Below are 14,989 nucleotides of genomic sequence, written 5' to 3' on the forward strand. Positions count from 1 at the left end.
AGAGCCTTTGAGCTAAGTTTTGAGCAATTATCTCAAACCAATGAAAGAAGTATGTTTTTAAACATAAGAGCTAGTATTATATTTTGGGAGTAGTATTGAGCACCGATATGGGGGAGAGTTCAGACAACTCCCAGCCCCCATAAACCATGTAGCTATCATGGGTAGAAAATGGTCATACTTTTTAGATGATTCCTTAGTGTTTTTTAGCATAGACTAGTGGATCCACTTAGTAGTCAGGTTCTATACCCTTGGCAAGGTATAGGATGGCCCTGGCAGCGTGAGGCAAAACGTTGTATCATCACAATAGGTCTTAAGTGATGGTTGTCGGTTAGAGATACTCCAAGTACTTTGTATTATTATATACACAGAGTTACTTGTATTTTTGCATACATATAGAGTTACTATTGTATTTCTAAATACACAGAGTTGATATCCATGTTTTTAAAGCTTTTCTTTATAATGCACTTATTTATACTGCTTTATATTGAAATGAGTTCAGTTCAGTTCAGCTCAGTTGAGACCAGATTTGTTCTTTCAGTTCTTTTCAAGCTTATGTCTTGTTTTAGTATTCCCCTCGCATGCTTGTACATTCAATGTACTGATGTTATTTGGTTTGCATCTTTTTATGATGCAGACACAGGTAACCAGGATCAGCATCCAGCGCACCGTTGATTCTCGTTGAGCTCCAGAGTTGTTGGTGAGCCTCCGTGCTTCCGGAGGATCCCTTTTATTACTTTCAACAAGTTTAGTTCATTAGGATGTCGTGAGTCTTGTCTCGACGTCCATCTCTGTTTTAGAGGCTTCATAGATAGACTGTCAGATGTTAGTTCTTTAGTCTTTTCATTCTCAGTTATCTTTGAGCTTTCAATTTACTTTTAAAAGTACAGTTATGTATGAGTTAAGTCTTCCGCTGAGTAAGTAAGTCAGACTAAGGGTTCACTTGGGGCCAGCAATGGTACTTCTCGAGTGTCAGTCCCGCCCAAGGTGTAGGCTCGGGGCATGACACTATCATTTTATTCGTAAAAAGATTGCCTAAGTTGACCTTACGGTTTCTCATGTTCCTACCTCACAACAACTTGCAGATGTTTTTACGAAAGGTGTCTCTGTTACAAAATTCAAGGAGTTTTGGCACAATCTTCATGTTCGTTCCTCCACTTCAGAATAAGGGAGGGTGATAAGGATAGTATTGTAAATATAATTTAAAGAGTTTTGTACTTGTAATTGCCTTATAAATAGCACACTTTCAGGCCTTTGCTATTCACACAGGTCTTGTTTTATTTTCTCCAATCTCTCTGTAACTTAAACTTCAACTTTAGTATTTTAGCAATACAAGTTAATGACAGTTGACTCACATCCTTTCATTTTATATGCTAATCTCTAATGGTCCTAAGTTAAGTCGGATAGGTGAGAACTTGAAAGAAGTAAAATAATTATGTTAAGTTAATTATTTAATATGGTCCCAATCTATATATATAGTCAATTAATTTCTATGGTCCCAATTTTCAACTTGATCAGTTGCAACCTAACTCAGGATGTGAGAAATATTGCAAGTTGTTATTTTAATATTTTAGCCATGAAATTTACCCACACATATCTACGTATATATATACTCTCCAATCATCATACTCCCTCTGTCCCAATTTATGTGACCTACTTTTCTTTTTAGTCAGTCCCAAAAAGAATGACACGTTTTTATATTAAGTAACAATTTAACTATAAAATGTCTATTTTATCCTTCATGAAATGATTTACAACCACACAAATTTCTATCATTCATTTTGGACCACAAATTTTAAAAGTCTTCATTTCTTTCTTAAACTATGTGCCGAGTCAAACTACTTCACATAAAATGGGATGGAGGGAGTATCTTTTTATCATTTATATAGGTTGGGTTGGCCGGTAAGGTAGGGGTGGAGTAAATTAACTATAAAAAGGGATATTCAAAACATGTATGAACATAGAAAAAAGTATATATTATCATCTTGTACTTGAAAATCATCACCATATGTCTTCAAAATCATGTGTTGTTTTTCTCATTATTCTGCTTTCCATCATCACCACCAAATCCAATCATGTAGCCCATGCTCAATTATTCGGATCCCTTCTTAGTCCCATTGTTCGTCCCATAGTACCACCCATTGTTCGTCCATAGTACCACCCATTGTTCGTCGTACCACCCATTGTTCGTCCCGTAGAACCACCCATTGTTCGTCCCGTAGAACCACCCATTGTTGGTCAAGTACCAACCATTAATCTTGGTACCGGCCAAATACCAATTATTGTACCACCACCCATTGTTGACGAAGTATTACCAGCTAAAATAACTATAGTGGGAACTTTGTCTTGCTCCACACTGGGAAATGTCCTAGGCCCCAGAATTAGTGGAGAAAATGTCTCGATTATTTGTGGCAACACAACCCTTGCTCAAGTGGTCACAAATTATCGAGGCTTAATTAATGTTTCAGTGATCACCAATACAAGTGTTTTGTTTGGAAATACATGTGTTGCAAGGGTTGCTCTCCCTATTGCTAATTGTACTTTGTTTCCCACCTCAGGAACCCTTCAAACTCCCATCATCCTTATTGCACGCACCATTCAGAGTGTGGGTGGTCTAATGATAACATTTATGGGGATACTTAATTTTCTATTGCGAACATAGTCAAGCTTGGCCATTTCTATTATTACAATAAAAATAATGCACAACTCTTTGAGTTAATAAATATATTATTCTCACCTAAATAAATACAACCTATTACTCATATCATATGGACTGATATAAGAGGTCATCTCTTTATGATGACTATTATATTATCTAATAAATGGTGATAGGAAATTAAATTACCTATATACACATCTTTATTTTTCATAATTTCCATCATTTCCTACCATTTCAAAATATTTCCAAAATTCCTTATTTTTCCCAAATTTTCAAGTCAACTGGATACATAAGTATCCCATCCTTAACACATGATTTCCTTCCTTTTTTTCACTCCTTTATTCTCTTCATAATTTGCTCTGCAATCTTATCAGTTACAATTTTCATATCAATTTGATTTTCAAAAGGATTCTCTACAATCTTATCCGTTAGAATTTTCATATCAATTTTATTCTCAAAAGGATTCTCTCTCCGGTCAATCAAGTACAAACTACTCAATTGATATATTGTGTCTCCTCCACAGTCGTCTTCTTCAATTTTATATTTTTTCTTCTTTATTTCCTGATGCATATGGATCAAGATCATTCTTTTAGTATTGGTATTACTCAACTAGTCGAAGAAGGATGCATCTTCGCCTTTTAAATAGACTGTGGAAAAAACGCTCAAAAAGACGAAAAAAGTCGATCTACTGGTGGCTTTTGTAAGGACTTTGGATCGAGATTCATGAGTGACGTATATGTTAATAGTAAAAAAAAATTACAAGAGTGAATGTTGAGAAGGAGAATGAGAAGAAGGATGTACCTTTTTTTTCTAAAGTAAATGTAGAAAATAGTGGATGTACATTTGTCTTCTAAAGTGATTGTTGAGAAAGAGAAGTCGAAATAGATTAGATTGTTGATTATTTTTTTCCAATTTTTTCTTGTTCATCTTTTTTCTGATATATATGCGTTCAGATTTTTAATGTATCAGGTTGTTTTGATTTCTTAAATTAATGTATAATGTCTTCGTTTCAACATTATTATACATTAACTATTTCACTATGTACAATGTATCGTGTTCAAATTACTAATTAGATACATTAACTAGATTTTTAATGTATCTAGTTAGTTTTGTTTCTTAAATTAATGTATAATGTCTTGTTTCAACACTATGATACATTACAATTTTATCATACATAGTGTATCGCGTTCAAATATTAATTTTAATACATAAACTTAATTAGTTTTGATACTTGATATAAAACTTCTTCCAAATGTATCATTTTATCATGTATCTAGGTGCTGCTATGTATCTTCTCTCTTATTCAAATTTTAGAAGGATATGTAACAGTACACAGTACATGATACATTAAAGTGTCACTCAAATATGTATCAGATTCATAAACAACGATAAACAAATGTTATTATCAAAAGTTTGTTTAGTTCGAGGCAAAATATGAAGTTCTTACAGCATGTATTTGATACAATAAACATGAAGCGCATTAATACATATATTATATCATGTATTAGATACACAACATAATGAATCATGTACACAATATTCTGTATTTTAAATAGTGCTAATATCAAATACAATTTTTTTTATCAAACACAACTGCACAAATTGTGTGTTAGATACACATTTTTATGGAACACAAATATTACATCTACTAAACCATATAACTGATACATGATATAATGTATCGGATACACAACATTCTATTATTGCATGAACAAATATACAATATTTTAGACATGATACGTAAATTCAAATTTATACTAATTGTATCTGATATGTAGCAACTACCACAAAATAATGTATCGATCTCAAACCTTATATCTTATGGACATCAATTACTTATTTAATGTATCTAGTAGAAATACAACACTTCTCAATTTAAACGAGATACATAAATAGTAATGTATTGATAAATCTATCCATCTCGGAAACAAAATTCAGAAAACGATTAAACAACATTATAAAAGGTATGATTGATCCATCAAAGTTATGCATCTCTTCAGCCTTTCTGTTTGTTATATCAATTTATAACGGATACATTGAAAATCCAAACTCTTGTTTCTTCACCTCAACGATGTATCAAATCTCCAAATTTTTCCTTAACTCATCGATCTTTAATTCAACTGCAATGGTTGATTTGAGATTCACAAATCAATTTTTTGACCAACAACAATTTCATCACTTTTGTATCATTCATACCCACCTCACTTTCTCAGATTTCGGAATGTCTCAACAAGATGGACATGTTCATGTTGTATCAATACAATTTATCGACAAGTTTGATTCAAAAATTGATTTTTTTTTAGAAAGAATGAGAAGAACAATTTTGGGATACATTAACTAATTTTTTAATGTATTTTGAAATACAAATTGAAGTGGTCAACAACTTCTTTGACCATCTCTTACTGTGGTGCCACGATCGAGGTGAGATGAAGAGTATGCCATGCAGCAAAATCAACATTTTCCTGTGATATCCTTCCACTATATATCGGATTTTCAAGTTTTTTCTCATCTCATCGATCTACTGCAATGGTGTATTTGAGATTCACAAAAGAAATTATTTTCCAACAACTAATCATCATGTATCTTATAAAATTTTTGGCAAATTTGAATCTGATTTGAATGATTATTCGATGAACATGAGACGATGAATAGAGAGGAAAAAATGAATTTTGAATTTGTTGATTCTGGAAGGATTTGCGTCTGATTGAATTGTTTGAAGCTAGGAGGATTTGGAAGATAATTGAGAGAAGAAAATTTGAATTTTGAATTAATTGAATTTGTTACCATTTGAGAAAGATTGACAATAAATTGATTAGTGTGATTTAGGGAACTCACATTCAAAATTGATTCCCTTTTCTATAAAAGTGTAACTGAATTTGTTTTAATGTATTGAAATTAATATATCCGACTTATTTGCTATGTATCTGGATAGCACTGATTTTGAAGGGATTTTCGTAAATTGAAAAGGAGTAGGGATAGAATGTAATTTAGATCTTTACACTATGGGATTTAGGTAAGTTATACTTCTTTTATTTTCATTTAATATCACGTAAAACAAAGATTATATTTGTGACTTGGTAAATGACCAAAATAACCCTTGAAACACGTGCAGAAAGTTTCTGAAAAAGATCACAGCATGTCCTTCATGGAATGTTGCACGGTCTGTGAAACACTCTCACTACCAGAAAAATGTGAATTACATAGGGATTTTTCTGGGGATTAGTATGAAAATTTGCAGGAAAATAAGTTTCCTATGGATTTTCGTACTAATATTACCCCAGGAAAATTCCCATGTAATTCACAGTTTTCTTGTAGTGTTAAGGCTGAAACAGACATAACTTTTTACTCTGAACTCCAATTAACACAAATTTGGTGGTGTTGAAAAGAAAACTCATAGACCTTTAATTTGATAGGTTAAGATTCACGTAACTTTTCATATTCTAAGAGATATGATCATTGGAAGTTGATCCAAGTATAATTTAATATCAGAACTCAATCGATAAGGAAACTTTTAACTCAACTTTGTGTTAGTGGATTCTCATGACCTTAATTCATCTCCAAATCTATTCTCACACTAAAGAATTGACCTTAATACCTATGCATAATTAAGTCACTCGGTACGACCTTATACACATATAAGAATGGTTCGGATCTTAGCTTAAAATCTTTTGGGTGTTTCATTTTTAGTCTAATAAGGATCTTCCTTTTTTTTTTCTCATGTTTCTCAACTTTTAATAGTCAATCCATTTAAGTTTTATCTCTCTTTGTTTTTTAACCCTTACAAACAATCAGCCTAGCTAATTCCTCTTTAATTTACTATAAGTGATATATACCCCAACAATACATATGTGTCTCAGTCATGAATGCAACTTCTTTCCGATTAAAATACAAGCAGTTGAGCGGGAAACTTTCTTGGTAAAAAAAGTACATCCTTGGTCAATATAGGCCTGTCTTTCATTCTTATTTTACTTATTCTTTTGAAATCTATCATTTTCAACAACAAAAACTATTGTCTTTACTACGATCTGGCTTCACAAAAGTTTGTCCGTTCGATCAAAATTAAGGTACTGGTGTCAATCCATCCCACCAGTGCAAATGTGAAAAGGAATCCATAATGAAATAGAGAGATAACAACCTTGATTCTAAAGTTTCATAATTTTGCATTACACTAGTAAGGTATAACAAACAGGATTATTTAAGCAGTTCCTTGTCTTCTTCGATTATCGACTTACTAAGTGAAGGTTGCATTGCCTCCTGCAACTCTTTGTTGATCTCGGTGTTATAAACGAAGAGTTTTGCTACAACAATGAATAAGAGTAAGTTGATAAAGCTCAATACAGCATAAAATGCATAGTAATAGTCCAAATGAGAGACATTAAGGTTGTCCAAAATCCATCCTTTGTGTCCATTTTTCTTTGTAACATCTGCCACAGTTGATAGTAAAAAACTGCTGAGGAAATAACCAACACCCAAGCTAGTTGTAGCATATGCAGTCCCAAGACTTTTCATGCTATTTGGCGCTTGGTCATAGAAAAACTCAAGTTTCGCAACTTCCACAAAGTTATCAGCAACTCCCATCAATATAAACTGCGGAAACAGAACAGAAATAGGTAGTGGAACAATCTGTTTTTTCTCAGTAATTCCATGTTCTCTTGCTACACTAAGCCTTTTTCTTTCGACGAATGAAGCAGTAATCATGACTATGATATGCAACACAAGGCCAATCCCTAGTCTTTGCAACAATGTGATCCCCCTGGGGTTCTTTGTGTATTTACGAAGAATAGGTATAATGAAGCGATCATAGACAACAATTGTGGTTAACATTGAGATTGTTATGAAGGCAGTAAGAGATGCGGGAGGAATTTCAAAATTGGGACCAATTCCTCTCCTTAAAGTTGTACCTTGCTTAATGAAGAGGGTGTGTGTTTGTGCTAGCATTGTGCTTGGAATGAAAGTTGCTATAAGTATTGGTAGCATTTTTATCATTTGCTTAGCCTCTTCAACTTGAGTGATTGGACGAAGTGTCCATGGTGAACTATGTCCTGTTTTCACTGCTGCTTTGTCAAGAAATCTGTATACAAGAATAATCTAAAGTTTAGCTGAAATTATACACCAATATATATCGTAAAAGAATTTCACTATCAGATCACCACTCAAGGTCAACCCGGTCTCTGGGTCATCATTATGCATGGGGACTAGGGAAAGGCTAGACCACATGGGGTTTTTGTATGAAACCTTGCCCTACATTCTTGCAAGTGACTATATATTTTCACGCCCTGATTTGTGTATATATATAGAGAGTTGGCATAATACATAAATACGCCCTTTAACTTGGCTTTATCTAATATCTATATATGCCTTTTAACTTTTAGGTGTGCATAAATAGACACTTAAACTTGTACAAAATTGAATAAGTACGCACATGCGTCCTATGTGGCACAATACACGTAGGACGTCATGTAGGAAGCCACGTATGATGTGAATTGCCACTTAGGATGCATGTCATGTCTATTTGCTCAACTCAATACAATTTAAGTGCCTAGTTGTGCACACTTAAAGTTGAAGGGCATAGATGTCAGATGAGACCAAATTAAAGGGGCACGTTTATGTTTTAATGCCTATATACTAATTTCTTTTATCTTTTCAATGTGTATAAATTAAATATCAGAATACTGTCACCTTAGAGAAGTGGTATGATCAATTCTGACTATGCCTGGAGAGCTAGCATACTCTTCATAGCTCATCTCATGAAGTTCCTTTGGGTCATTAGGGACAACCACCTTCCACTTCCTAGCAGCAGCAACAACAACTTGAGCAATCCTAGTGAATGGACTCCCTGACGGAGTTTTGTGCCTATAGTAACGCGTCCCTAACAAGAACACCATGATAGACACAGCAAGTCCAGCCGTTGGAAGGCTATAACCGACACCCGGCCCAACATTGTCTTGTAAGTAAACAAGGAAAGTGTTGGAGAATAGAGTTCCAAGAAAAATGCTAAACATCCACCAATTGAAAAAGGAAAGCTTTTGAAATTTCTCTTTAGGCTCAAAATCATCAAATTGATCTGCACCCATTGTTGAGATGTTAGGCTTTGTTCCACCAGTTCCAATAGCAATTATGTATAAAGCACAATAGAATATGCCAATCTGGAAAGATGAAGCCCTTTTAGGACAGTCTATGTCTTTGATTCCTTTGCCACAACTTGGAGGTCTCAAGGATTTCAATGTAACAGACAATGTCACCAAACACATTCCCTGTTGTAGTTATTGTGTGTCAAAAAACAAGGCACAGGGTTAGTCACTACCAGAAATATAAGACTTTTTGTAGCGACACACAAGGTTGCCACAAAATGTAAGGTTTCTGTGGCGACTCATTATGGTTGCCACAAATATTATCGCTACTGAAAAATGTGAGAGTTTTAGTGGTGATGCATAATTCAGTTATAAAAATTTATGTATGTAATAGATTAAATTAAGGGATCGTTTGGTAGTTGGTTAATAAACAAATTATCCATGCATTATTTTTCGTATAACTTATACGACATTTGGTAGGTAGATAAGAAATAAGTTATTCATATATAAAAATACGTCGTTTTATTGACAATTTACAAATCTGCATATAAAACTGATACATGTATAAGTTATGAGGAAAGCTATATACTCCCTCTGTCCCAATTTATGTGGCACTTTTCATTTTTCGAGAGTCAAACAATTTAAGTTTGACTGGGAATTTGCGCATCGAATCTTCAATTTTTTGAAATGAAATTTATATACTTGTAAACTACGTAAAAAGTACTATAAGTCACAATAATTGATAATTCAAAATGCTTAAAAGATCTATGAACAATTTACGGTCAAAGATAGATTTGTTTGAATCTCGAAATCCGAAAAGTGCCACATAAAATGGGACGGAGGGAATATTATTTTATGCAGGATAGAAGGTGAAATAATTACTAATAGATGGATAACTAATTATCTCTACATAACTAATACATGTATAAAATAATACATAAATTCACTTATAACTCATAATCTCTGCCGAGATTATTGCTTTATTAGCCCTGTCCTATCATCTGTATAATGGAGTTTGTCATTTGCTTGACATATTTTTCGGAATTTTTCTTTCTTAGAATCGGAAGAAAAAGATTGAATTGAATGTGAAAAATTGAACCTATTCCTTTCTTGGAGATTGAAACTCCAGGTATTGTTTTCTTATGAAATGCTTATTATTCATTGATAGATCTAAAGCTTATGCGGTAGAACTTTAGAAACTTACATTAAGCTATTGACTTTTTATTTGCATCTGCCCTCGTAGAGTGGTGTCTTTTATAAGAAATTTTTTTCTCAGTGGACCTTGAAACAAACATTAATTACTAATTATATCTGCAAACTCTAACCAGCTATTAAACCAACCCTAAATGGATAGAAATGAAACAAGTTTAGCGTTAATTACCACAAGGTAAACAGCAGAAGAGATTAGAAAAGTCCAATAACGACCAAGATGAGCATCAGCAATGTAAGCACCAATAAGGGGAGTCAACCAAACAGTACCAACCCAATTAGTAACATTGTTTGAGGATTTTACTGTCCCTTCATGAAACTTGTTGCTTAGATAAATCACCAAATTTGTTGATATTCCATAGAATGCCATCCTCTCAAATACCTCATACCCTGTACATATTGAGGGGAGTTCAACATAATTTTAACAAAACATTACTCTAACTTATCAGATATTTAAAGAGCAACAGTACACAAAAAGTAATGATAATAATTAAAATAATATGAGTGTTAGTGGATAGAATATAAAAGGTAAAAATAATGTTTTCTTGATTTTTTCTATTTGGAAAAAACTTAAAGATAATAAGAAAATATAAATTTATTTTTAAAAATAGTACCTTTATATAAATATCAATTTTTTAAGAGGAAAAATTAACACATATTAATCTATTATTCATAAGATTTTTATTCATTTATTTAATAATGAATCGACAACCGATTTTAAGTAAGAATAACTTTTTGAATATTAATTTTCTTTTTCAGACAAAAAACAACAACATGGAAATATATATATATGAAACGGATCGATCAAGGGAAATCTTGATGTTGTTTTATGGACGTTTCCCAATAATGAGTCATCTAATTACTTGATTTAAGGGTAACTAGTAAGATCGATTTGCCATAAAATACCAGTTTAAAAGTGAATTCAAAATTTAAAGTATTCACGTGAGTCAGGAGCATAATACATATTTTGAAACTTAATTTTGCATGTGTATATAGTGTGAATTAATAAAATTAACATACCAACAATGAAATAACAAGCTCTCCATCTTCCAGTATTGGATCTGAGCACAGGTCTACCTTTGAGGTCCACAGTCCCATCTTGTGTATAATCTTCACCTTTTTTCTCTAATTCTTCTGTCTTCATATTAGAATTTTGGGGGTTTGGGTCTTGGAAGTCTCTTTTGTATTTTTTATTTATATAATATGAGGACTAGACATATATTTCAAAGTCATGTTTGAGCCAGCTTTTATATATTGAAAGTTTCTATGCATATTGTCCCCATAATTCCAAATGTCGCTTTCACCTTGCATCTAAAATATATTATAATTTCCTACAATTAATGCAAAAGAGTTTTATATTCCATGTTACTTATATGCTTTTAATTATAAAAATATGTGTGTTTTGTCCACATTTGTATGCATATGTTGTGTTTGGAATGTGTAACATCAATATTATCGACGTCCAATTATAGAGCTAGTCATAGAAGAGGTGATGTGCGCACTATACTTGGCCACAAATGCTATTTATCTTTATTTTCCTTTGTTTTTTCCCCTCATTTTTCTCGTTATTTTATTATAAAAAACCATCGTTATAACTTTCTCTTAAAAATCTTTTCATTTTGTAATTACTAGGCACAAGGATCTATTTTAAGCAGCGATAGTATATTAAATTTTGGATTTCTGTTTATGTATTGAATAGCATGGGTGCAAAAAGGTGCTTTGGCATTTGTAGATATTGAAATAACTTTTACACAGTTAGTTAAGTTGAGGAGTAACCAACTTTATTTCTTTGTATCATTGTCAACCTATAAGCTAAGTATCATAATTACACGTTCATTATTTTTCCTCATTAGAATTATAAAATTGGATTTTTGGAAAAAACATTTTGTGTCCTTTATTATGGAATAGTAAATTCATATTTAAAATGATGGTAATCTACGAGGTGAAAATATTTAATTTTTCGAATGTATTTGTTTATTTTCTAGATTTTCTCAATTTTGTTTGAATATGTATATTTCTTTTGTAGTCATGCTTAGTAAAAGACCTTCCACTATAAATTTTAATAATATGAAAATATTTATTATCTAACTTATAATAGAAGATAATTTATATATATGATCACAAAATAACAAAGCATTAAGTGAGTGAGAAAGGAACACATTAGGCATACAAACATATACATATATTTAAGAAATAATGTATGGCATCAAGTCCTGTGCAAGAACATTTCAATGGGGTTTATACATGTTTAGTTGTGTTACTTCAGAGAATTTTATACTATGACATTTTTTTACTTGTCTTAAGTAAAAAAAGTTAGATTTTACGAGTTTATAAATGCTCTATCCCCACTCTTTACCTTAAGATTACAATTTGAAGTACTTAATTTTTTAATACGTTAATATGAGTTAAACAATAAATATTTTCACATTGTTAAAATTTGTACTTGAAGGTCTTTTATAAAGCATGACTACAAAAATATATATACATATTAAAACTAGAAAAAAATTCAGAAAATAATCAAATACAATCGTAAAAGTATATTATTCTAATGAACTACTATCAATTTACATATGAAGTTACTAAATAGAAGAATGACACAGAAAAAACTTATCAAAAATTCAATAACATGATTCTAATAAAAGAAAAGAATATTGAAATTTGAATGTGTAATTATTGATCTTTACAGATTGTCAACGATATAAAGAAACAAAAGAAGGAAACTTAATTAATATTATGAGTTTTGTTAAAATCCTTCTGAAATAGGAAGTAGCATAAAGTTTTTTCCTCTTATGTTATTAGAGTTCATTTCCATCAAACAATATGACGATTTATTATCACTATAAATATAAATACACCTTTGATATTAAGATCCAAACTCTTATTTTCTTAATTTTTCTAAAATTAAAAGTTTAGCCATGGATCGAGTGAATCCTCCACTCCAACACTTAAGTTTCTAATCATTAATAGAATGCTTCAAACACTGTGGATTGAAGATCCAAATATTGAAGAACTCAACACTCTTGAATATTTGTGAATAAAAATCATGAAAAGTTATTATCTTTTCATTTCTTGATGAAATATTATAATAGTTTTCATTTTCAAATGTGTAACTATAATACTAGTATGACACCTGTGGCCCTGTGTGTTCCCCAAAAAGTATTTGAGAATAATGAAAAGTTATTATCTTTTTGGTTCATAATAAATTTTCTAAAATATAAAATTGAAATGAGAGGGCCCAACATCGGAACCAGGCGAAAGAATATTCCTAGCCCCAAAAGAAGTAAGGCACCGTAATAACGTTCAATTATACACCTTACAAATTAATGTATAAATGATCGTTCGCAATATATAACTCAACAAAGAGTGGGGTCAATCCCAACAATTATATATATGATGACAAAATAACAAAGCATTAAGTAAGCAAGCAAGGAGCGCATTAGGCCTACAAATATACACAAATATCTAAGGAAAAAAAAACAATAAATATTTTCACAATTAATTGTTAAAATTTATAGTTAAAGGTCTTTTACGAAGCATGGCTTCAAAAATATATATACATATTCAAACTAGAGAAAATTCATAAAATAAACAAAATACAATCATAAAAATATATTTATCTGATTAACTACTATCAATATATATACATATGAAGTTACTAAGAGATATTAAATATAAGAATGACACAAAAAAAACTTATCAAAAATTCAATAACATGATTCTGAATTCTGAAAAATAAAAATTATTGAATACGTAATTATTGATCTTTACAAATTATCAACGATATAAAGAAATAAAAGAAGGGAACTAAATTAATATTATAAGTTCAAATCCTTCCGAAATAGGAAGTAGCATAAAGTTTTTTTTTCCTCTTATGCTAATTGATGAGTTCATTTCTTTCATCCAGCACTTAAGTTTCTAACCATTACTTGAAGCTTTCTTCAAAGATAGGAACTTCAGTGTTGGGTGGAGTATTCACTCCAGCCATGGCTAAACCCTAATTGGAGATAAGAAAATATAATGTTGAATCTCAATATCAAAGATATATTTATAGTGATAAAATCAACAAAGTGTTTTATGGTAATGAACTCAAATGTCAAAAAAGGAAAAAAAAAAATTAATTACTTTCATTTTCAGAAGGATTTGAACAGATCTCATAATATTAATTGGGTTACCTTCATTGTTTATTTATATAGATCACATTCAATATTTTTCTTAATTAGAATTATTATTTTTTTTAAAAAAGTGTTTCCTTGATGGAATATCTTAGCAAGTTCATTTGTAAAATGATAAGTAATTTATGAGGTAAAAATATAATTTTTTGAGTAAGTAATAAAAAATTTATTTTTGAATAAGGAATATACATATATTTTTAAATTTTCAATAAGAATCTGTGAATCTGAGGAGAGACATGTAACTCATCGGGGTGATAAGAATGATCAGATGTGTGTAGTTAGCAAAGTACGCAAGTAAAAACATACTTTTTTTTAAAAAATAGCTAAGGAAATAAAAACTTCTATTATTATTTTTTAACCAGGAATACAGACTTTTTTTTTTAATAAGGAATAAAAAACCTTTTTTGAACAAGGAATATTTTTTTTTGAAAAATAAGGATCACCAAACTCGAGGTAGATTATCTATGTACCATGTTAAACATATATCAGAAAATTGTGTAGTTTGAAAATTTTTACGCAAAAGAATAAATAAAATATTTATTTTTTTATTTTTAAAATAAGAATCATTGAACATGTGTAGAACTGTGTACATGTGGATTTATGGAGTATGCTGACTGGTGACTAAAATGTTAATTTAACAATGACAAGCTGTATTTAATTAAGAACTAGGTTCACCTATAGAACAGGTACATGCGACCCATTTTATTAATGGAAGCACACACTAAAAAAATCCTGCGTACGTCACTGGTTATAACTATAAATCCTAAAGCAAGTAAATCAAGGGCGACAACTCCAACCTACTCACACACATATTACATATATAAAAGAAAATTTGCATGACAATTCGAGTGTCGATTGCACGCTAAGAAAAGGCTTCCTTT

The 14,989-nt window shown here is 31.2% G+C and overlaps 1 protein-coding gene across 1 annotated transcript; it reads right to left on the reverse strand.

Moving 5' to 3' along the window:
- Positions 1-6,754: 6,754 nt before the first annotated feature.
- Positions 6,755-11,130, reverse strand: LOC102596266 (protein NRT1/ PTR FAMILY 5.2-like). Its single transcript, XM_006358351.1, has 4 exons — positions 10,957-11,130; positions 10,109-10,326; positions 8,336-8,910; positions 6,755-7,727 (listed from the first exon to the last, which is right to left on the reverse strand). The coding sequence occupies exons 1-4, from the start codon at positions 11,078-11,080 to the stop codon at positions 6,848-6,850; spliced, it is 1,797 nt and encodes a 598-aa protein (XP_006358413.1). The 5' UTR covers positions 11,081-11,130; the 3' UTR covers positions 6,755-6,847.
- Between the last annotated feature and the right edge of the window lie 3,859 nt (positions 11,131-14,989).

The sequence above is a fragment of the Solanum tuberosum genome, unplaced genomic scaffold (assembly GCF_000226075.1).
Source record: "Solanum tuberosum cultivar DM 1-3 516 R44 unplaced genomic scaffold, SolTub_3.0 scf00263, whole genome shotgun sequence".
NCBI classification, from domain to species: Eukaryota; Viridiplantae; Streptophyta; class Magnoliopsida; order Solanales; family Solanaceae; genus Solanum; species Solanum tuberosum.

What these genes read in the sequence shown, in the direction of transcription:
- LOC102596266 (XM_006358351.1), bottom strand. Translation starts at nt 11,080, where the DNA reads ATGAAGACAGAAGAATTAGAGAAAAAAGGTGAAGATTATACACAAGAT. An exon ending in CTTCTGCTGTTTACCTTGTG is followed by an intron (nt 8,911 to 10,108) that starts GTAATTAACGCT and finishes TAACTACAACAG; the next exon opens with GGAATGTGTTTGGTGACATT. An exon ending in GATCATACCACTTCTCTAAG is followed by an intron (nt 7,728 to 8,335) that starts GTGACAGTATTC and finishes TCTTGTATACAG; the next exon opens with ATTTCTTGACAAAGCAGCAG.